Here is a 23,571-nt window from a genome sequence, read left to right as displayed (position 1 = left end):
AAAAAGACAAAAATAAAAAGAGAGAAAAGAACCCCCCAGGCCCCAACTCCAGAGTGATACTCTTTTATCTCCTTTTTGGCTCTGCAACTAACCAATTTAATTTTATCATTCCTTCCATGAAAATTAAGTCTATTGTAAAATTTTAGGGTCCGACACCATTGAGGACATTGCTACATACAGCCCTAGTTGTTGGCATTGCACCGACATTAATTCTGGAATCTAAACGGACCTAAGTGCTGCTCGATCGTCTCTGAAGGCATGCCTAGTAGCATTTCGACAAATATCCTAGCTCTATCATCTCTCCATTCGTACCAAACTGCTACATATAACATCAGAGAAAATCAATCATCACAGGAAAACGAAAAGCATTTTCACAAAGGAAGTCCGTTAGTTGCCAGTTCTCTGGATAATGCCCTCATCAGCAATCAGACTATCTATCTGGATTTGCCTCTTACCGAAGCCATACCAACAGCAACTAATATTCCAATCATCTTACAAGCAAATTGGAGCATAATGGATTTTCCCATGGTATTAGAAGAAGAAACAAGATTGCCACAGAAAATGATCATAACCCTCCAATTAGCATCATTGTTTACAACTGACACTTTATCTTTTGAAGAAATTTATCACTGAACCTTTCTAGTTACTTTTCCACAACTATCCCGGGGAAAAAAAATCTTTCATGATAACAACAAACTCCAGAGCTTCTCTCAAAGAAGGAAACTCCAGAGCACCGCTTAATTAACATGTCATTTATCATCTCTCTTCATATCTCAAAATGAATGGTGCAAGGTATCCAAATTTGCAGGGGAAATGCAACATGAGATATCTAAAAGCTCAATCCAATCCAGAATGTCAAATTTCTTCTCACGAGAGCTACAAATAGCAAATGATTAGCATCATACAAGATAATGCACAAGTTTTAATTAAAGGAATATTTAGTGCAACTCAAAATGGTGAGCTGCAGTGCTATTCATGACAGCTCTTTAGCAACACTGGTAAATATAGCCGGGACCAATTCTCCTGACTAATATACAACCCTGGATTAGTACCCTTCGGTAATTGTTATAACAGAAAAAAAATAACATCATACTGTAAACTCAACTATCAGACTATTTCTAATGGCAAGAATGTAATGTGAATGTAACTTCACCCAAAAAGGCTAGCCGGAATGTATTACTTTGGTTCCTTAATTCTGTAAAAGTATCTAAGATCTATCCGGCAAATAACAGATGTGGGACTAAACACATGCCCGAATAGGTCCTCATAGAACAAGAGGAGAATGGACTGATGATGATAAAACTAGTTTTACATAAAAATGGAGTAAGATAATATCAATAGCAACAATAGTAAAAGCAGAGTTGGTGATGTAATTTAAAAAGGAGAGCTCGATGATATCTTGCTTCCAATTCTAAGAGCACATCTGCAAGTCTACAAACAACTTTAAATTCATGCCCCTCAAGTCTTGTTGTATGTTTAGCCTTGTAATATCATACCTTATAGTTGGAGACGTGATGCATGACAATGCCCATTCAATTTGCAAGTTTACCTTTCATTGTTTAGTGTTGACGCAAAGACACTGCTACAATTTGCTTCAATTACCACTTTGTCTGGATCCAACATCTGACTATTTGCTCTGCCAAGGCCCACCAACAAGCAGATGTACTCAAAACCTTAAAGTAGTAAGCAAGCCTCAATATCTATCAGTCCAGAATTCGAACATTGATACTTCATTCATATCTTAAAAAGTATAAACCATGGGTTTCATAATGAGCCTCTATCCATGTTTAACTTTAGAAATTCATGGTAAAGCAGGTAGTCAACCGAACTTGATATTGTCTAATTTGTTATTTTCTAATCTCTTTTCTGACCAAATTATTACAAAGGCCATCCAAAATGACATGCATTAGACATTAGCCAATCTAAAATTGGACCAAAGAATTGAAAAAATTCAAAGGGGAAAGAAAGAAGAAGGGAGACCATTTGATTGCAGGGAGGTTGCCACATCAGGAAGACAAAATGGATCAAGTTTTTTATGTTCAGAAAGTGATCAAATAAGAGAATTAGAAATAACAGAAAATCTTCTGGAAAAAAAACAACTTCAGAGTTTTTTTTTTCAAAGTTTAATATCCAATTTTTAACCTTTGCTTGTCCTAGAAAGCCCAAAAGGAACCGAACAACAAGCACATCTAATGCAGGCAGGACTTCAAACAAAATTCTGTGGTTGCACACTGTTGTCACACAAAACTAAGGTGAGGTTGTTTATTTCATGCTAGGCTATGTCACTGCTTTGCTAAATGGATAATTTGATTAGCATTCACCAATTTAATGTTACACTAACCTTACAAATTCTCTTCAAGACAAACTTCTGTGCCGGCTTTAATTAAGTTACTCCTTATAGATATCAACATTAACTCAAAGACAATTTAAAGAAGTACACTAGCAAAAAAATTAAGCTTCCATCAGTGGTTCATAAAATGTTGGAACCAAGATTGTGTTTTTATAACAGAATACGTTTACAAATATACGCAGATAGCATAACAGAATATGCTTAAAAATACATGCAGATAACATCTCTGCTTTTCCATGCCTACCATCCACATTTTTGTATATTAGTAAACAGGCATGTGCAAATGCATGTTTTGGAAATAAAAGGTTTAAGATTTATCAGATTTATGACTTAGTCTCATGGGATAGAAATTGAAAAGAGAAAAAAATCAGTTAGGGCCTGTTTTGAAACGGTCCGCCGGTGGATCTGGCTGGATTGGGAGGCGAAGAGAGCGTCGAAGGGTAGAAAAGGAGGCAGCAGGAGAGTCGCATGAGAGGGCAATGGGTCAAGGGCCCCAATCCCTATTGAATTAAAGAAAAAGACCTAGAGAGGTCTCTGTTAAATCCCACCGGGACCCCAGCAATCTCCTTCTCTCGCTGCCTCCCTCTCTCCCCTCCAGCACTCTCTTCCCCTCCTTATCCTGCTGGATCTCGCAGACCATTCCCAAAGAAGCCGTTAAGAGATAAATATGGGAGAGTTAAATGAACTGTTTGACGTGATTTTTCGTTCATGTCCATGCTAGTACGCCGTTAGAATATCTTACTTTAATTTGAGATGAGTCGATGCACAGGCAAGGGATCGCCAGAACAAGAGGAAACAACTTTATTGAAAAAGTAAAATGAGATATTCTTCGTGCTAGGCAGAAGAAATAGATTCAATACAACTATAATATTTCTATTTGTAAGTACTTTGTGTACCACAAGAGTAGATAAACTGAGCAGAGATTCAAGAAACAGCAAGATCAGCAATACTTACCAACCATGATTCTTAATCACCCATTAGCCTGCAAGTTCTTGTACAGTTTCTAAAGCTTATAAAGTTGATGAAAGGGAGACTGCGAGGCTGCCACTATTTCACAATGCTCAGATCAAAGAATATGGCTAAGCAAGCATTTTCATGTCAGAAACACCGCACACAAACTACATCAACTATCTAGCGGACACAAGAATACATTATCCAGCAAAAAAATGAAATAAAGTGGCTTCATTCAGTATACCCGCTTGCTCTCGCTCCTTCCCCTCCCCCAACTCGCCGCTAATTCTTCAAGAAAAGAGATAAATAGGAAAAAGAATCGGGCAGAAGAATAGAGCTAGAGCCCATTTGGTATCTCTAGATCAGTCCTTTATTCCTGCAAACCCATTTAAAAAGAAAAGAGGGGAGAAAAAAGATCAAATGCTGTCGGAAAACCAGAACTTACGATCTAAAGGGCACCCCAAAAAAAAATCCAGAATAGAAAGATAAAGATTAAAATGGAAGGAAAAAAAAAACAACATCGAAGGCACACCTACGTCTGCTTGGAAAAGGAAGATGAGGAGGGGACGCGCTTGTTGCGGAACATCATGTACCCGAGCGGGAGCACCACTCCGACCATGATGATCGCCGCGCCTATCAGATACCTCAGCGGCCCCGGCGGCTCCACCTCCATCAATCTCCTCATCTGGAACCCAACACCGCCGAAACCTAGTCAATTTTGGACCGCCCTAGACAAATCCCTAATCCTGGGAATTCGAGGAGGGGTAGGCTTACCGGCATCCTTGTTTGAAGCCGATCTGCGAGCGAGGTAAAAGCGGAGGAAGAAGGCAAGAAGCGACAGGAGAAGGTAGACGGAGGAACTGGGAAGCTTCTCGTTGCGATCGGGTCACCACTTACCACATGGTTGACATCAGGAGGGGTGAGCTTGGTCCGGTTCAGGGGCTGAACCGATGGCGGTCTGGTAACATTCCCTGAACCCAAGGAGTCACCGACCCAACTCTCAAAACAAGAAGAAAGGCAAAACGAGGTCATGATTCCTGCGGGAGCCTCGTCCTCGTCCTCGTCCTCCTCCTCCTCGAGCTTCCTCCGAATCCCAAGGGGATTTTTTTCTCCAGAGCGCTCCATTCGTCCAGAATCTCCGAAGGACTCGCCGCCGCCGCCGCTGCTGAATCGATGTATTCTCCTTCCCGGTACGCTTCTCTTTTTTTTTTTAAAAAAAAATGTATTGGTTTTTGTTTGTTAATTTGAGGAAGTAATGGGGATGAGAGAGTGTGGATGGATGGGAGTTAGGGTTCTAATCGAAGCTATCGGAATGTGTTGCGTTGCGAGGGGGGATGAGAGAGTGTGGATGTGTTTGTTCCCGAGAATATTCTGGTCTTCTACTCCAGGTGGTGGTTGCGATTACTTTCTTTAACTGTTATCATTTGATTCAAATTTCCTTTATGCGAAGTTTGGTCGAAATCAGGGTTGTTGATATTATGAAATGAATTTTTGATGGAGCCTAATTGCATTCTTAGTTGAAAAGGATAAGAAGAAAGTAATGGAATCGGATTCATTTCTCTTAGAAGATCAAGGTATTGTGTTTCACCATTTCAACGGCTGTTGGCCTCCTTAATAAGTTATTTTTTTCTCTATACCCTGAAAATTTGTGTATTAGATTACTAAAATATAGTAAGTTTCTAAGTATGAAACTGGAGGACGGCCATGGTTTATATTAAATATTGAATGAGAAGAGCGCGAATAAGTGACATATCAAGGCGATGAAGACCTCCCAGTTACTACTTTGCAAGCAGATGACATTCAAACACACCTGAAGACCTCCTAATTGATTGATTCTTTTTGTCCAAGTATCCCTGGATGGATAGAACGTGATTGCCATATTAGCATATCTAAGGAATGCATGGGAGGAATTGGCTCGGGAGAGATGTTGTAGTCCCATAAGGTATTGAAAAGTATCATGAGAATCTAAAGGTTGTGTGGTCACTGGTCAGTGACATTTTTGATCCCTCTTAGTTCTCCCTTTGTTTGCCTCCACTCCTTATCTAATTTCCACCTTTGTGGGAGACATCACATGAATATGGTGGTGGAGCTTCCACAGGTGAGGCATCCATACAGCCTCGAAACAATGATGTTAGAAATGTCATCAAGTTATCAAATATTAGAGGGTCAGATTGAAAAGTTCCATGGATCATAAGAACTCTTTGATTTCTTTCAAAAATTTGAGAATATAAAAACCGCAGAGAATTGTGATATTAGTCAATTGTAAATAAGATGAATGAAGAAACAAAAATCATTTCCAAAAACTGTTTTAAGTCGATCAGCCTATTGTTAGCATGTGCTGAACTCCATTTAATTTCCTAAATTGCCTTTAAAAATGTGTATAGACAGGTCAGAACAAATTTAAAAGAAAAAGATTTCTTTTTATCCTGTAATTGAACTTCTTATGGCACCATATGATTTACTTTACTCATTTGTTCAAGCAGGTTAACTATAATTTTGGATATGATTAACTTAGCATGATTTGTCAGCCGAAATATCACTTCAGTTATCCTGATGAAAAATAGTAGAATTTCCAATTTGGACAGTTGTTTTAATTATTATTTTGATTTCAAAACCATAAAGAGATTTCTAAGATGATCTGCTATAGGCTTGTTAGTGTATTATACATAGATATGCTTCTACTCTACCATAAACGATTATGTATCACTGAGAAAGATGAGTTCTTTAACTATAGTTGAGTGCTCATAAGTTCCACAATATCTTGATTTACATGCTTCTATTATCTCTTATGCTGTTAAAGTTATTGTAAGAGTATGTAGTGGTGCAACTTGGCGGTGAGTTTGTATTTGATCCTGCATGTTGGCCGCGAGTTGAGATCAACAATGACCATGATATTATCCAAGTTGTTCAATGCAGAAAGTTCTGTTGTTCGAGTACCTTATCTTGACTGAAAATACAATAATGCAGTTCTTGCAAGTTGTTCAAAGCAGGTGTGATATGCTCTGTTGAATTTATTTAGATGAAATATGTTCATAATTAAAAGCATTCATGCCTGGATCAACCCCCTATGGCCTCAAAAATTTCTTACGTTTTTTTTAGCAAACAAAGAGTTGCTCACTGTGATTCTAATAATGGCATATCCTACATCAGATGTGTGCTGAGATCTTCATTCTGTGCACCCACACCCCACCCCCAACCCTCTTCCACCGTGGGATGCATTTTAGGTTTTCTAGTCAACACTCATTCTTAGGTCTCCTTTATAATACCTCTTTCATAATTGTTTTATCATTTTTATTTTTTGCTTTTGTAGGATCATTGCCTGGTGGACTTATTACACAGATGGAAGGAGGATACGTTTCCTGTGGATATCTTTTGTGTCATAAGGTGAAACATATATCTAGTAATTAGGGCTGAAAATGGATCGGATATTGATATAGCTATATTTGTATCCATATTTTTCAAAGAATACGGATACGGATACGGATACGAATATTAAATGGATATCAAAATTAATATCCATATTTTTTCTAAACGGATGCGGATACGAATCGGATATTAAGCATATCCATATTTATTATAAATAGATACGGATACGAAGCGGATATTAAATATATCCATATTTTCTTATCCGAATACGGTTATAAATCCTATACTTTTTCGGATATTAATCAAATTTGAGCAAAATTCAATGATAAAAACTAGCAATAAAGATATGATCTTAAAAGAAATATTCAATTAAAAAATATAATTTTAACAAGCATTTATCAATAATAAAAATTAACAATTTTATAGAGGATATACCGCTCAAGTTTGCTTGTCACCGAAGGTGTCTCACAGCTATCGCTAGTTACAATCGTCGAGTGGAAACTAGAAAGTGGACGGAATTTTCAAAACTCTAGTTGCTTGAAGACAACGAAGAGGAAAGAGGAACAAAACAAACAAACAAAAAGTTTTAGCCTTTCAGACGTGCAGGGCGATTCGAAAAATTTTATTCAAATCAGGTATTCTGTATTTCAGTTACTATCTTAAGTGACAACCATCCGATATATGGGTTTTTTTTAGTTTAGGTTTAGTTAATCACTTAATTGGTTTTCTAATTTGACTTAAGTTAAACTTATTCTTTTCACTTATCCTTGTTATACGAATGTCTGGATCCAAATCCGAATCCGAAAAAATCAGGTGTATCCGTGTTCATATCCAAAAGATTTTTAAACTGATTATCCAAATCTGTATCTGGATCTGATCAGACCAAATCCGAATCCGACCTGAATCGGATACAGAAGCGAATACGGTCGAATATAATCCGACCTGCTTTCAGCCCTACTAGTAATGCTTTTTTACATTACTATTCTTTTATTACACTAACTTTGAAATATATATTATATTGTCACAGCAATCATGTTTGAGCTCCGAATACTCATCTCCTACGATTTCTTGAAAGACACTGGATTCCATATCATTACCTGCCAACAACTCCAGGGAATGAAAGAGAAGACTAGATCTTGACATTAGTTGTAGATACTGATTTTCTTGTACTTATGAGATATATGCAGGTAGCATAGTAGCACAATTCACTTCTATACCTAGATTTTTTTGGTTGAATTATCTCCAGGATGTTTGCTAATGATTTTATTACTCCATGCTTTTACAAACTAAAAGTTGCATTAGCTTTAGTTACTATTTGAGTTTATTATACTGAAAATTGGATGCCTAAAATGATTTGGATTATATTTCTCAAACCATTGGAATGGAAGGGGGAAAAGGTTTCGTTCAGCACCTGAAACTAAGAAAGCAATGTTGATGGTTAGTATTTTCTAAAATGGTTAGTTATAATATGTGTTAAAGATTTTGGCCGGTACCAACACCTGGCACTGGGTCAGTATGAAATACTGGGCACGCCAACCCTCTGTACTGAGCCAAAGGTACCCCTTTTTTTTCTCAGCATAAATGACATGCTGGCATGAGACATTCCTTGTGCCAGTAGCACCTATATCCTTGGACGAGAAAGAAGATAAAAAAGAAGTGGAATTGAAGATCATTGGCATTCAATTGAAAGTAAAGCGACATGTGTCCTTTCTATTGCTTGTTAATTTCAGAGCCTAGAAGAATCAAAATTTTATTGGGAGATGAAAAAAGGTTTTGGAACTAGTGATGAATTTTGTTCAATATCTAAAAGGGGTTGGAATAGAAACTTACATAGTAAAATCTTTTCAATAATTAAATAGCTTTACAGTTTTATAAAAATTTCTGGTCTAGGAGTAGTCATTTATCAACAGGAAGAGTTGCAGAGACTCTCAAATCTTACAGCAGTAGGCTTAAGAATTCATGACTGCATTCTTATCTGGGCATCTAAGTAAATAAATATTTAGTTTGCAAGAGTGAGAATGACAAATGCATTCTGATACTGTTTTGGACACATTTTACGCATTGAGTTAAACTTATAAAATTGTACTCCATTAGCACATGCAATTGTAAACTTATAATTGTCAAGTAATTGCATCATAGATCTTGTGGGGGGAAATCCATGGAGAGCTGAGACTTCTCTGGTACTTTATATCAACAAGTATTGTATAACTATTATAGGAGATATATAGGAGATCTTTTTGAAATAACCTGCTCGATGGGGTTTAAGGAGAGACAAGGAAATAACTTTTATATGCCATTCTGTCCATTAAGATCTTTATCTCTCCCAACCTTTCATGCCATTTCTTGCTTTTTCAGATAGTTCGTCTATGGATCTATGTGCTGTCATGAAACCATGCTATAGTGAAGCATGCGAGTATCTAGATGCTTAACAAAGCTACACAAAATGAGTTGATCTCATTTTGACTCCTGAAACCGAAATGCCTATGAGTTGATCTCATCAGATGAAACCATTCACGGAATGTACATGGGATATGAAGTTGCATTTGGTCTCTTTATCTTCTTCCTTCTGCTGTACAAAAGTAACCTCCTTACATCCATGTCAAATTTAATAATTGCCAGTTCGTTGCTTTGTTTTTTCAAAGCAGGTTGAGAGAGTTTCTCAAAGAGATACCTTACAAAGCTTTGTGCAGAAATTGGAAATCCTTAAAAGTAATGTTTGGCACAGGCAATAAAATCGTACTGTTAACCTCGAGTGCTACCTTATGAATCAAACAAGATCATTGTGTTCTGAAGGAGGTATGTTTTAAACTGCTTCAATTTGTTCAACTCCTCTATTAATTCAGTTGTATAAGGATTCTTCTGTTTGATATCCTATTTGGTTTTTATATTATCATTGTGGTCTCCTTGCATCAATCTTCACAATCTTCATTTCTATCGATGAGAGGAAGAATGCTTCACAATCTTTATCAATGATTCAGTGATATGGGCTTTTCGAGTAGAGAAACAACCAAATTTCTTTGCTTTCTGAGTATCTATATACTTCACTGTTCTTACATATTGCCTTGTGGGCAAAGCTGGCTATTTATAGATAAATCACACTAGGTGAGTTTTAGTACTTCCAGAGAGTGCTCTACTTGCTCTTCACTACCAGTTACTTGTCGAAGCAGGTTTTGTACTGCATCCACCCACTTCTGTTTGCTAGTCCTGTTCTCACTTTCGAACTCTATTAGTCCTTGAGCTGTTCTCAAGCCAAAAGAGCATCTCTCTTCAGCACAATCCCATTCACGCCCTGACCATGCTGGAACCTCATCGTACACACCATAAACAACACCTGATCATCACAGATTGTTGTCAGAATGTTTTGAAACCTCCATTTCTGCAGGCTAAATGAATTGACTCAAGTGCTAAGCATACTAGGTGAATCCTAAAACTTACTCTTTTTCTTCTTTGAAAATGCGCCTCCTATATGTTTGCTTTTAAGCTTTATTATAACCTAAAATTAATTTGAATTGCGTTAGAGCCCATGGTATCGGAAAGTAAATTGTGATATCCATTATTTCAATTCCCTACCTGTGACTTCTTGTCAATATACACTGATACTCTCTTCCAGTGTAAAGTCCCTGCAACATGAATGAAATGCATCATCTGATTGTCACTGGATTTTTTGAAACCTTCCATTGCATTTAGAAACTTCATAGTGTGACTGGATGTCATGATCACAGTGAGAACATTATGTACCTTTTCTTGTGCGTTTGAGCAGCTCGCCTTCCTTACACCAGATATCTGGACTGCCAAAGTGGCCCCTTTCATAAGGGATGACCGCTGCATCATTTCTTGCTTCTCTTTGCACCCTCAGTTTCAATGCTGCAGCTCCTCGTAATGCTGATGGATTGAAATCAATGAGCAGTCAAGAACAAAATAATAGTAGAACAGTCTTACAGGGTGCTCGCTTGGGAATTGGATGCAACACCAACCTGTTGCTGCTGCTGCTGTGAGAGTCATCAGATCACCTGGGGTTCTAACATCTACTGCAGATCTAACAGCAGTGACCAAGTGCTCATGGCTGGCTCCTGCTAGCTCTGCAATCTCTATGCAATGAGATGCCAAGAGCTCAGTGGCAGAGACCATGGCTGCACTCATCTTTGAGTTTTGATTCTCTGAGCTCGTGCCTGCAGCCATGGCAGCAACTGCTGCGGCTACTCCAGCTACTGATACTGCAGCATGGATGCGGGCTTTCTCTGCTCGAACCTTCTCTTTGTTCTTTACTTTGAACCTGTTGGGCTCCTTGTGGTGAAACCATTTCCCGATTGCTGCACGGTGTGTGATGATCGAGTTTATGCCTGTGCACGGCTGCAGTCATCATAATGCATTGGAAGTGAGTTGAGAATGCAAAATCATTCTTAAGAAAGAGTTCGTAAAGCTAAAATTAGCACATCAAATATAGCTTTGCTTCCTGGATGTCAATTTGGAATTTTTGGGCACAAACTCATTCTGAATTCATGGATTTGTATGTTCAATTTTGCCTATCTTAAAAGCTTCGTGCTTCCTTGACGAAGGAGGAATTTTTTTCTTTCTTTGTTTGAAGCAAAAGGTTGGAAAAGTCCAACCAAAGCATTGAAGTAGGCCAACCGTAAAATTGGTCAGCCCAATAATCAGAAAGATGCCTCGATAAAACATTTATTCAGCAGATGAAATTCTTGGGTTCGGTTCTTTAACTTTAGTTCTTTATTTAGAGATCCGTGCAAAGCAAACTATAATTATTTTGCACTAGAAATTCTTTTTAATCGTCAATTCATTATCTTGAAAAAATGACTACGTTGGTATGATTCAAAGGTTTTTAGAATATCATCATAATTCAGAACATACTTAATACGTCATCATAACTTGGACAGAATGCCATAGCATTTCCAAATTCTATACTGTAAAATGTATATAAAAAAAAATCTTTAGATATAAATCGAGGAATTTAGTGCTATGATTTGAAAGAATCGTTATCATGTCACGTTCCGCTGTCTCAAAAGAATGTAAGCTACTATTTCTTTACACATGGTCTAATGCTAGATGGACCTAAATATGCAACATGCTGCCCTGTCGCACTTGTGGTCCTGTTGCAACCACCACTCCCACACCCTTACATGGTTCATGGCCTCGATCTCCTTATAACAAAAGTCACTTCTCCTAACAGCAGATGTAACGAAACAATATGACAAAGATTTCAACTAGACCGACAGTTCTTGATCTCTAAACAATATAAGTATTTAACCAAAATCTACTTTAAATCAAGTAAACGAAACTGTCTCAACGGTGTCTAAACGGTCAGAAATTTGAACTACAGTTAATAGACTAGCTTACTCTGTGCTGACTCTGCGCCGCCGCAGCAGCAGCACCGAGAACCAAGTTCTCGGGGATCATCATGTCCGGCAGGCGATCGACGACGAAGTTCCTCTTCTTGTTGAAGGCAAGAAGCGCCTTCGAGATCTCCGAGGCCGACACACTCCACGACCTCGACAAGAACTCCATCGGCTCCCTCGGCGTCTGCGGCGGGGGGATGGCCGGTAATTTCTGAACCTCCACCTCCCCCTCCCCTCCCACATCATTCTCCAGACTAATTAAATCCCCTCTCATCTTTCTCCCCCATGAATAACCCATCTCCATCCCTCCTCCAATTACTGATATTAGGATCGTTCTTCCTCCCCCTTCTAAGTTTTTAACTGGGCACTTGGAATGCTCCTAGTGTTGGCTATATATAGCGAGGGAGGCCACACGGAGCACTAGGGAGACAGACGGTGGACAGGCCCTCTGCTATCCTTTTTCTAGCCTTTGCTTTCTATGCTCCCGAAACTATTCCTAGAGTCCCTGTCCCCCGTCCCAATACGGTGGACAATGGACTACCGAGATCGTTATGGGGTCATTGGGGTGGAAGCAGCGTTTGAAATCTCGACTTTTTGGTTCGTTCGAATTTCCCGTCATCCGGTTGCATGAAGACCCAGATGAGTCGATTAACTCCTGAGTCGTAGTAAAATAACGTATAACTCATAATTATCGATTTTTAAAAAAAATAATTCAAACAAATATCTTGCAATTGAATGAATAAATAAATAAATAATGTTTTATAATAATTATATCAGCGTAGACATCTATAATATATATAATTCCATAAAAAAAAGATTGTCTATTGGTCAATTTAGTATAGCTTTTTATAGTGGCAAGAGACGTCCATCGATCACGCCCTCACTCCAGTATTTGAGATAACTCGATCAAGGTTGTTTGGGGTTCGATCATTTACTCGGACTTGAGCGATCCCATAATTAATCTAATCTGGGAATCCTAAAAAAGTGAATGGAGGAGTGCAAGAAACCAGATTAATTATGGGAGAAAGAAACTTCGGCAACATGTGATCCTGCTAAGCCGGCGTGGGCTCGTGAGCTGCTGCGCGATTCCCTACACCTTTTATTTTCTTGTTGCGGAGATTAATTTGTCGGTATGGCGGAATGGAGGGAGGGTGGGGATTGCTGTTTCATTGCTCTTTTTTTTATTCTTTTTTTTTTTGGTCTCACGTGACGAGTGGCGACGATACGTCGCTTTTGGGGCCTTCGTTTTTGTCCATTATTGGTGATGGAATGGAACTTTCGGTAGGACAGCGAATTTGGCTGGTGATGGTTACTTTGTTGCTGGAATTATTCACCCGTCCCCAACGGACCTACTGTTTTGCTGTGGCCTTTCACTTTCACGTTCGCTTGGAGTCTTGTAGGTTACGTACGTGTTGGTGGAAGGGGAAAAAGGATAAATTATACCTCGAAAACTATTTATAATTCGGCTCTGTTTAAGTGGATGATTTGGCTATATTTGGATCATTTCTGATCGGTGGGTGGCTGGAAGCTTTCTCTATGAAAAGGCGAATGAAAGACTAAACTAGGGAGTGAGTGCGCCAACATGATATTGTTTTTTACATTTGGAGATAATTTAGGTGGTATGTTTCTCATATTCTACTTCTCTCTACCATTTTTAATAAGAGAGTTTCCATGATTACAAGTTAGCGGCAAACAAAGCATGAGGATTTATACGGATGTGTATTTAGTTCCGCATCGATTATTTACTGAGAAAATTCTGGATACTTTTATAGCACTAAGAAATTTAAAAAAGATATCTTTCAGTTAGTTTTTTTAAGATATAGTTTTAGGTTGTAACAAATAATATCATAGTCGATTCGGCCCATGGTCTAATATAGACTATGAGATACTGTAGCATTAATTTATTGAGGCTGATTAGAAATTGATCATGGTGTTTGTGATTAGATTTGAATAGATTTTAATATTTGATGTGATAAGGACATCAGAACTTAAATAGAATGAGTATGTGAGGATCCGTACATATGTATATTTAGTTTTATATTAATTATTTTGTTAAAAATATTTTAAATATTTATATAAGACTAAAAATATTTTTTATTTTTTATTTTTTTGGGGGTTGGCGTCTCAGGTTGTGATGCAAAGATAGTCTTCAATAATTGGCTCCAGTGTGTTGTGAGCCATTTGATCGGCCCAAAGGGGTTGTCACGACATTCTCTCCTTGTCTCTAGGTGCACATCCCCGTAAACATTTAAATCCACACCCTTTCAATTTCGCATGGGTCATACTCTACATCACATCATCTGAAGCCAAACACCAGAGTTATCTTTTCTCAGGCCCCATTGGAATATGCGCGTTTAGGTAATGATCTTTAAGTTTAAAACAATCGACGAGCAGATAATTAAGATATGTTTGATTTTATAGCCCAAAAAAGAAGTTCGATCGCTGCTGCTGCTGCTGCTGTTTTTTCTTTTTTTTTTTAATTAGGACATGTTGATTTTACAGCCAGCTCCATCACTCATATTGCTTTCACATAAGTGTAGCCAACTGGATCACTAGCAATAAAACTATACAAAACAAAAGAAACGGCAGATAGCTAGGTTTAGGTAATATCTTTTAAATGATGAACAATAAATGAGGTGACTCAATCAAGCTGTCACACTACATTGCGGATGGGCCCATGCTCAACTTCATTATATGTGGATGAGTGCAAGTGATTTGCGAAAAGATGCTAGGCCTGTGGCAAAGAGACGAGTGGAGTCAAACGTTCTCGTCTTGCTCAAACTTTTAAATATATTCTTCAAGATCATTAATATACAGCAAAGTTAAAGCATCATCATCAAAGCGAGGAGGAAATGGTGACTCCAAGCCGGCCATGGGCATCCACTAATTTGGCAGGTATTGATCGGGTAGACGGTCTCTTGCATGCCCCCGTCGCCCTGTAAGCCGAACAAAAGACAAACTTGAAAGCTCGTATTAGTTTATTAACCCTTTCCGTTGTGGGTCGGACTTTAGAATCTAGTGCTGGTGAGGTATCGATGCCTTTTGATTCATAACTTATAAAAGGATAAGCTTGGCATAAGCTTCCATCTTTTCTCTTGCTTGTGGAGGAAGCAATAGCTCATGATGTACCATTTTTATTAGTGTTATTGGGTTCCTGCTGCCAGAATCTCCGGTTTATCTGGGACGTTCTTTAATCTTATCATGTTATGAAGCATTTGGGACTTCAGAAGACAACACTTAAAAAGGTTTGGCATGGGGCCAAAGTATCAAGACACGTCCAGCGATGTCACGCCTCTAATTTCGAACCAAAAATTACGGCAATTGCCGTATGCTTATAGAAAATTCTTCCTATGAACATGCAAGACATCTCGACATAATATTGTAATTGAACAGTAAAAATAATTTAAATAATATTGTTCAAATTTTAATTAAATAATACAATTAAAAGTGTTACAAAACTAATAATATTTCAAAATTTTGCATCAATTTTAAAACAAAATCTAGTCTAAATAAAGATATCAACATTTTGTCTTTAATCGTTCTCTCATGATAAATCTCCGAGTCGAGCTAATTATTTAAATTTATAAAAATAGTAAAAAATCGTATAATGAGCTAGGCAACCCAATAAGTAATGAATACCTTAACTAGATAATTCATATAATAACATAAAATATAAATATAAATTACGATAAATCAATATAAAGGCATAATCAATTTCGTTTCAAAACATAAATCATTAAAAATTTATATTTTTCAAATATTCGTATAGGTAATCATAAATGTAATTCGAAATAAATCACATTCAACTCAACAACTTTAGACTATGGCCATACTTAAATCCTATGGCTAGACCGGAAATAAAAAGGTACTTATACCCTACGAAGTAGGCCAAAAAACTATACTTATACTTACGGAGCAAGCCAGAATACCATATTTATATCCTGTGGTGGGACTAGAAGCAAAATCAATAAGCTCAATATATAATAGTCAGAGTGCCAATGCATAACCTCCAATTAGCAAAGTTCAAAATATAGTTAGGTTGAAAGTTCATATCTCATACATATCAAAAATTTTACTTATAAAATAACATATATATCATAATTCAATCAAAATATGCATATATAATGTAAGATCAATAAACAATATAACAATAGTCTGAAAAATAGTACTCTAAATTATATATCTATTTTTCATTCAAAACACCACTCATAAAATTTATAGGCCCCATATAAATCGACTAATAATTTTTTTGATATAAAAATAATATTATATAAATAAAAAATCTAAAAGAGGCAGATCATTACTTACATTGCAAATGCAATCGAACTAATAAATCAAATTAATCCCAAAAATCCTTCTCATAGTCTAATATTCCAAAATTTTACTTTTATTAGAATTTCATCATAATTATTTTAAAAATAAAATTTTAAATTTCAATACCCTCACCAGACTAACCAAGCAAAAGCGCCTGACATCCGGGTTAGTTCGATTAAGGTGATTTCATCGAATCATGCTCAGACTAGGGCACAGATGGTCTAATAGAGATCGAAGGTGATCAAATCTAACAGTGTTTAGCAAAGCCAAGATGGAAGATGACACGCTACCCGATGCCCCTAGGTCAAAACTTTTTACCAAAGTCGATCTAGAAATCACTAAGAGTTGTAGTTACGGAGTTCAATCAACCCTAGAGAGAGGAAGTCCAGATAAAAAGAGAAACTTTGCAGAGAGAGAAATCAGAGAGAGAGAAAGTATGGGAAAGAGAGAGAAAAGGGGGAGGAAGAGATAGAACATGTTTTTCTCTCTAACCAAGAAAGAGGAAGAAAAAGAGGTGGCAGCAAGTAGTGCCCGAGTTCAAGGACTCATAGCCAGCCAATAGGCGGTCGACGGCGTCTAAACCATCAAAAACAAGGGTTTCAACCACTTAAATCACGGAATCAAGGTATTCCGACGACCGAAACTCTAGGCAAGGCTACATGCCGCTGCAGAGGAATGAAGGGAGCCCTTAGCGACAAGAACTTGTTGAAATCGGAAGAAAAAAAGAGCTTGCTTTTTAAAAATAGGAAAAATAGAGGCTTTGCCCTTTCTCGGCCAAATTTCAATGATCAGTGGTCGAAATCGGGCTTCCAAGGGTCACGGAAGAAGGAGAAAAAGGTCGATTTAAAGTTGTCCGGTTCTTACTTGGCTTTGGGCGATGGTGGGCTATGGCGGCGGTGCTGATACAGTCAACGATTGCGGAAGAAATCGAAGAGAAATTTGGCAATTAGACTCTGATTGAGGCTAGGTTTTTAGTGGGGCAGGATGGGGAGGAGCTTATATAGAGTGGAGATTTGGGTTTTTTAGTTTCTGGTAGAGTTCGAGAAGAAGGAGGATTCATCCTTCTCTACCGTACCCAGATAGGGCTCTGCCCTGATTTTGATTCGGCCGGGCCTCTAGGCTGCATTTGGATGCTGGACGGGCCAGCTGGGCGGGCCAACATGTCGGCCAATAAGGCTGGGCCTCAGAAGTGAGGGCTACGATAGGACTGGCTGTCACCTTCTTTTCAGTCTTCCTCCCTTCAGAAAGGCTGTGGAACGCCGCCTACGGAGGGGCGGATTGGAATTCGAGGACTGCAGGGTCAGCTGTTTTTCCCAGCGGATATTTGCCTTTCCCACTGCGATAAAAGAGGAGAAAGGCTTGAAACCTACTACTAGCTAGCTTGTAATAAGGATATCGAGCCGCTCCCAAATGAGCTGCACGTAGTCTTATCGTGCTACAGAATTCTAGAAAGCCGAAAGAACACTGGGGGCATCATTTTAGTCGGGTATAAATTGGATGACCTTGGCTGGTTCACCTAATAACTTGCTTGTATGCCTTATGCATCAGCACAATATCCACATTATAATTGCTGTTAATTATAGTGCTTGTTGTTTGTCTACAGCCATACTGCTTGAGATTTTCTAAAATAAAAAATCGGCAGCTATTATTCATCATTATAGTAGAAGATGATGATTAATAATCTTATTAGTGTCCATCTGTCCAAGTCACTATTCAACAAATAAAAAAATTATTTCTCTGATTTTACCAATTGTACTGAATTTTGAATTTCAGATTTGATTGTTAAATGATAACATTATGTTTCACATAGTATTTAATTTTTCGGGAGAGAAATGAAAACTCCATATAGCTTGGCTTGCAAAATTAACATAACCAGTGTATCACTTTTTATTTTACTATTTTCCACAAATGATCTAATTTGAGAATTTTTGGATGTTTTTCTCTAGCTTCGGTAGATACATTCCATCCATATACTTAAATAACTTGAATGCTGAATGCATATACTTATTGAGCATGCAATATATATTCATGCAACATGCCCTTCTAATTTCTTCCTGCCGAGCTTTATATCTCAAGTTATAATTGTTGTTATATAATCACGACTTTCTACCTTGAAAGACGGGCAAAAAATTGAACCCACTTTGCGCTACCCTGACAGACGTCTCAAGCCCACCTAACCAGGCCCATTATCTCTTGGGAAACGGTATCCTGGGCCAATTTCAATTGGGCCTCCAGGACTGGCGAAGCACGACTTCACCAAGGCCTTGTGAGCTCCACCATATCCAAGGTACATACACCCCGGTGAAATCTCTCAAGTTCTCGGCCCGGTTTTTTTCATGGCAGTTACCAACGTCGCAAACCATCGTAGAAAACCGTACGTAAGGATGGAAAACCGCCAGCAACGACCTCCAACGTCCTTCCCCAGACGGTCATAACCCTTCACCCAAACCCTCTCTCTCTCTCTCTCTCTCTCTCTCTCTCTCTCTCTCTTTAAAACACCACCAACCGTCTCCCTTCTTTTACTTCCGCCATTTCCTCCCTCGTTGGCTGGCCACTTTGAAACAAAGTAGAACTGTAGAAGAGAAATGACTGTCCGAAGTCAGTTCAAGCAGTCCCTCTCTCTCCCTGCCCTCCGCTCATATCTCGCCGAGTTCCTTTCCACCTTTATCTTCGTCTTCGCCGCCGTCGGCTCCACCATCTCTGCCCGTCAGTCCCCCCCCCCCCCCCCCCGGGTCTATCTCTCTTTCAATTGTTTTATTTCTAAGCTCCATTTTCTCTGTTTGTAGGAATGCTATCTCCGAACGTGACATCGGAGGCGTCGTCCCTGGTTGCGACGGCAGTGGCGCAAGGCTTCGCGCTCTTCGCAACGGTGTATATCGCCGCCCACCCCTCCGGCGGCCACGTAAACCCCGCCGTCACCTTCGGCTTCGCCGTCGCCGGCCACGTCAGCGTCCCGACCGCCATCTTCTACTGGATCTCTCAGTTGGTGGGCTCCACCCTCGCCTGCCTCGTCCTCCGTGTCGCCTCCGCAGGCCAGGTCAGTAAACCAAAAAAAAAAAGGTCAATATTTTTTTAATGAATTTTGGAAGTAAATTGACTAACATGCCCTTAAAGCAGGCGATTCCGACGACGGTGATAGCCACGGAGATGACAGGATTAGGAGGGGCAATTTTGGAAAGCGTGACGACGTTCGCCCTGGTGTACACCGTGTACGTGGCCTCCGACCAGAGGGGGAACAGGACGTCCGCCGGTTCGGCAGTGGGGCCCCTGGCGGTTGGAATGGTGGCGGGCGCGTGCGTCCTGGCGACCGGCTCGCTCACGGGCGGCTCCATGAATCCGGCCCGGTCCTTCGGACCGGCCGTCATCAGTGGGGACTTCAAGAACCACGGGGTCTACTGGGTGGGCCCTCTGATCGGTGCGGCCCTGGCCGCGCTGGTCCACCAGAATCTCGTGTACCCGTCTCTCTCTTCTGCTTCTGATTCCGGGCACGAAGAAGCCGTAGTGGTTTGAGAGGGCGTTTTTCCTGCAACTATTTTTTTAATTTTTTTGTACTCAGTTTGATATACATGTAATTGTAATTTCCCACCAGGTATTTTTTCCTTGGCTTAATTCAAATTAATATTGCTTAGAGTTTTGGATACTGTCAGTATCAAGTAACTGAGGCAGTTTACATTGTACAACGGATTTGGGGGGCTGCATGGATTATAACTAGAAGATGGTGCAAAAGGGATCCCGAGTTCCTTAAATCACAGCAGCAAGGCCACCAAAATTATTAGAAAATTCTGTAGTTGTCCTCCCCATTTGGTGAATTCTCTACAATATTCAAATAAAATGACTTGAGATGTGACAGCAATAAAGTGAGGTTTTCAGCAGTTTATTTAAATGCATTTTGAATGGATCAAGCCAAGGTGTGCACGTACGAATTACGATCCTGGGTCTTACAGAAATTGCAGTCTAAGGACACTGAAAGGACAAGTAGTCTGCTTTCCTTTTACAGTACACCTTAGCAATCGCTCATCGTAAAATGATTATGATAAATAAATCACCGATCACATGGTAGATGATCATGTTGGCTTGATTAGGGGGTTGGTATTGGTATGAGAACCATCAGTTCAATCTTATACTGTTTTAAAATATTATTTAGGATCATATCTAGCCGCCTAGCCAATGGTCCAATGTAGAACCTGCGACTTCGGTCATAGAAGAATCCCTCCGGCTATTCTATCACATCTGTGCTTCCAAGAAATAGTTTAGATAGCATCTTGTCTGGTAGATGCTTTGGATTGCCACTCGCTCATCAAGCATGTGGCGATCTAGGAATGGTCGGCACCATGTGGCTCATACTTATGCCCTATGCATCACTCCCTCTGGCCATTATGTTTCTCATTTTTTTTTTGATAAATTAGAATCATTAAATCAATCTGAAATAAATACATCTATAAGCATCCAAAAATAAAATATCTAATAATTCAAAAGGAATATTCTTCACGATCGTTCATGGAGTATATCCTGTATAACCAGCAATATATGCTGCCATCTAATCTATCATCATATTAGCTTCTCTATAAAAGACTGAAAGGATGATCTCATTCTTCAGCAATTCTATCTCAAGTTCTTGAATTAGTAAGCCATCTAATAACAGTCAAAAATCCTTCTCCAATATATATAATATGAGCATGCTCTCAAGACTTCAATTACATATACCATGCCTTCCCATGCAGTAGATAATTCAACCATAAAAATTATAGAATCACACAATTTAACACCTGCCGCCACTACCGTATTACCTGCACTTAATGACAAAACTTGCCCCATCCAACTCACCATTATTTAAAACACTATAGTCAAAGTTGACCTTTAGGATATCATATTAGCTTCTAAAAAAAATAAATTATTTATGAGATTGTAGAATTTACAAAAGGAGAGTCACAATTTTTCTAATTGTTAAAGAATATCTCCGAGACAATTGCATTGATATACTCTTGAGCATGGCTATTTGCATTCATTAGGATCAATTTGGAATTCCAAATATTACTTTAGAAGATGTGACCATTTATAGTCAACCAAATATTATAAGCTATATAAACCATCATAATTATCTCTCCACTCCTATTACCTCTAAGCGAACATTCTTTAATGCATTGGAGAAATATATCAATAGTCCGATTTGAAACATCCACTGAAGCAGAAATACAGGCTTGTCACCATGCGTGGGTTGTCATCTTGTAGTATAAAATAACATGAGCTATAGACTTCTCTATACTAGGACATAAGTGATATTCTCTTCCTCGCATTAAATAAATAGGTAAAGAGAGGGGGAGGGAGAGGGAAGGCTAGCTTAGACAGCTCAAAACAAAGAGACGTGATGATTAATTCGATCACACTTTTGACATACATACATTCTACAGGGCCCACGTTATGTACTCTAACATGTACATTTATTATGATGCCATGAGAGAAAACACAAAACACGAGAGGGGATGGAGAGGGAGAGGGAGAGGGAGAGAATATTTTAATTCCAACAGTTCGCCTCAACGTCTCTACGGGTATTCCTGGGCCGGAACCGGCTCATAGGACGCAATAAAGATGTCGCCATAGATGAGCCCAGCCAATCCACCCCCGATGAGCGGGCCCACCCAGTAGACCCAGTTGCCGGCGAAATTCCCGGCAGCTACCGCCGGTCCGAATGAGCGGGCCGGGTTCATGGAGCCACCACTGAATGGGCCGGCCGCGAGTATGTTGGCCCCGACGATAAAGCCGATGGCGATGGGGGCCACCGTCCCGAGCGAGCCCTTCTTGGGGTCCGCCGCCGTCGCGTAGACGGTGTAAACCAGCCCGAAGGTGATCACCACCTCCATCACCGCCCCCTCCACCTCGTTCATCCCCGCCGCCACCCCGTGCGTCGGAATCGCCTGAAATGAAAAAACGAATCAGACGGTTCAGAGATATTGAATTATTTGATGGATGATGGCGGGCAGTGGGAGTTGTTCTTGTTCTGTTTCACCTCGCCGCCGGTGACGAACTTGAGGAGGAGGCAGGCGACGGTGGAGCCGAGGAGCTGGGCGACCCAGTAGAAGATGCCGGTGAGGATGGTGATGTGGCCGCCGACCGCAAGGCCGAAGGTGACAGCAGGGTTAAGGTGGCCGCCGGAGATGTTGGCTGCCATCGAGACGCCCACAAAGAGACCGAAGGCGTGGGCTACGGCGATCGCCACCAGGCCTGCCGGGTCCAGCGCCGCATCCGCCGTCAGCTTCCCTGTAGCCCCACCACAGGTGGGGAAACGCGTTAGGCAAACGATTCTAGCATTGGAACCACACCTGCAATACTTGATTGGATATTCACTTAATTCCTCCTTTTCTTTCCCTTTTTTTTTAATCATAAACATCGCTAATTTTGTCAAATTAAGTATTGGATGCTTTTTCTTCTCTTCTTATACTTTTCTCAAAATTATAAGTATTACTAGATGAAATTCTAATATATATTATTTTAGATTTTTCTAGTGTAAGAGAAAGAAAAACATGAGATATACGTTTATCCTTGTTCATTTTTATAGTTGTAATACGTATGTTGCTATGTATGTAGCATTCCTCACCATAAGCGATTGCAGAGCCAACGCCCGCGAACACGAAGAGGAGGGTGGCGATGAACTCAGCCAAGTAGGCCTTCAGTGACCCCACACTAAGTGAGTCACCTATGCTGCCGAAGGCGAGCTTCACCATCTTTGATTACTGCTCCTCTTCTTCTGTTACCCTCTTTGCTTTGCACGTCGGAGCCATGAGACCTATGGGCACTATTTATAGGACAATTGGGCCTACCAGGCACCGCCCGTGGGCCCATTTTTACGGCCCAATGACGAAAAAGTGTGGCCGTTAGGGGTTTATAATATTGTGGGCGGTGAGAGCTAATCACGAGGATTATTAGTTATTTGATCATGGATGGCCGACCAACCGGCCCTGTTTAGATTTAATGGGAGTAATGGGAGTGAAGACAGCTGCTTCACTCCATTTTTAATGCACTGGCGTCCAATGTGGAGATGCCACAAGACAGAGGGCAAAGAGTGCTTCAAAGCTTAAGCAAAAAAAAAAAAAAGAGAGTGCTTCAGAGAGGATGAGAGCATGTTTGGTGATGAGAACTGTGCCTCAGGGACACGTTTAGGACATGTATTTGCTTATTGTGCCATTATCAACCACAGTCCGACGATATGTCATTTTCTTGATTGGGTGTAAGAAAGGGGCTAGC

General features: G+C 39.7%; 5 protein-coding genes across 17 annotated transcripts; 2 read left to right on the top strand and 3 right to left on the bottom strand.

The window, feature by feature from the left end:
• Positions 1 to 549: 549 nt before the first annotated feature.
• Positions 550 to 4,426, bottom strand: LOC103711657 (uncharacterized). 3 transcript variants are annotated; one of them, XR_015988200.2, is made up of 4 exons: positions 4,076 to 4,426; positions 3,838 to 3,986; positions 3,305 to 3,677; positions 550 to 876 (listed from the first exon to the last, which is right to left on the bottom strand). XR_015988200.2 is itself a non-coding variant. In XM_008797899.6 (3 exons), exons 1-2 carry the CDS (start codon positions 4,424 to 4,426, stop codon positions 3,834 to 3,836), a joined length of 504 nt encoding a protein of 167 aa, XP_008796121.3. In that variant the 3' UTR covers positions 550 to 3,677. The 3 variants fall into 3 exon arrangements, 2 of the variants coding, with proteins under 2 accessions (XP_008796121.3, XP_008796119.3); XM_008797899.6 differs by having other exon boundaries at positions 550 to 3,677; positions 3,834 to 3,986; XM_008797897.6 differs by having other exon boundaries at positions 550 to 3,677.
• LOC103711655 (uncharacterized) lies at positions 4,354 to 11,216 on the top strand. 11 transcript variants are annotated; one of them, XR_016395792.1, is made up of 5 exons: positions 4,394 to 4,491; positions 6,218 to 6,291; positions 6,612 to 6,685; positions 7,695 to 9,463; positions 10,428 to 11,216. XR_016395792.1 is itself a non-coding variant. In XM_088723838.2 (5 exons), the coding sequence occupies exons 1-4, from the start codon at positions 6,212 to 6,214 to the stop codon at positions 9,397 to 9,399; spliced, it is 315 nt and encodes a 104-aa protein (XP_088579964.1). In that variant the 5' UTR covers positions 4,761 to 6,211; the 3' UTR covers positions 9,400 to 9,463; positions 10,428 to 11,216. The 11 variants fall into 11 exon arrangements, 1 of the variants encoding a protein (XP_088579964.1); XM_088723838.2 differs by lacking the exon at positions 4,394 to 4,491 and adding an exon at positions 6,452 to 6,525 and having other exon boundaries at positions 4,761 to 6,291; positions 9,313 to 9,463; XR_016395790.1 differs by lacking the exon at positions 4,394 to 4,491 and adding an exon at positions 6,452 to 6,525 and having other exon boundaries at positions 6,154 to 6,291.
• Positions 9,664 to 12,614, bottom strand: LOC103711656 (VAN3-binding protein-like). Its single transcript, XM_008797895.5, has 6 exons — positions 12,020 to 12,614; positions 10,642 to 11,017; positions 10,406 to 10,549; positions 10,238 to 10,287; positions 10,103 to 10,160; positions 9,664 to 9,998 (listed from the first exon to the last, which is right to left on the bottom strand). Exons 1-6 carry the CDS (start codon positions 12,320 to 12,322, stop codon positions 9,766 to 9,768), a joined length of 1,164 nt encoding a protein of 387 aa, XP_008796117.3. The 5' UTR covers positions 12,323 to 12,614; the 3' UTR covers positions 9,664 to 9,765.
• Positions 12,615 to 18,788: 6,174 nt separating this feature from the next.
• On the top strand, positions 18,789 to 20,025 carry LOC103711683 (putative aquaporin TIP5-1). The gene is made up of 3 exons (XM_008797928.5): positions 18,789 to 19,038; positions 19,119 to 19,369; positions 19,450 to 20,025. The coding sequence occupies exons 1-3, from the start codon at positions 18,918 to 18,920 to the stop codon at positions 19,840 to 19,842; spliced, it is 765 nt and encodes a 254-aa protein (XP_008796150.3). The 5' UTR covers positions 18,789 to 18,917; the 3' UTR covers positions 19,843 to 20,025.
• A 1,657-nt stretch (positions 20,026 to 21,682) lies between these two features.
• TIP2;2 (tonoplast intrinsic protein 2;2) lies at positions 21,683 to 23,110 on the bottom strand. Its single transcript, XM_008797894.5, has 3 exons — positions 22,925 to 23,110; positions 22,337 to 22,587; positions 21,683 to 22,244 (listed from the first exon to the last, which is right to left on the bottom strand). The coding sequence occupies exons 1-3, from the start codon at positions 23,049 to 23,051 to the stop codon at positions 21,873 to 21,875; spliced, it is 750 nt and encodes a 249-aa protein (XP_008796116.1). The 5' UTR covers positions 23,052 to 23,110; the 3' UTR covers positions 21,683 to 21,872.
• Between the last annotated feature and the right edge of the window lie 461 nt (positions 23,111 to 23,571).

The sequence above is a fragment of the Phoenix dactylifera genome, chromosome 6 (genome assembly GCF_051530095.1).
Source record: "Phoenix dactylifera cultivar Ajwa chromosome 6, Ajwa_hap1_PhDact_Kaust_v1.1, whole genome shotgun sequence".
Classification (NCBI taxonomy): domain Eukaryota; kingdom Viridiplantae; phylum Streptophyta; class Magnoliopsida; order Arecales; family Arecaceae; genus Phoenix; species Phoenix dactylifera.
Note: the sequence above shows the minus strand (reverse complement) of the source record. Positions and strands in the feature narration are given on the sequence as shown.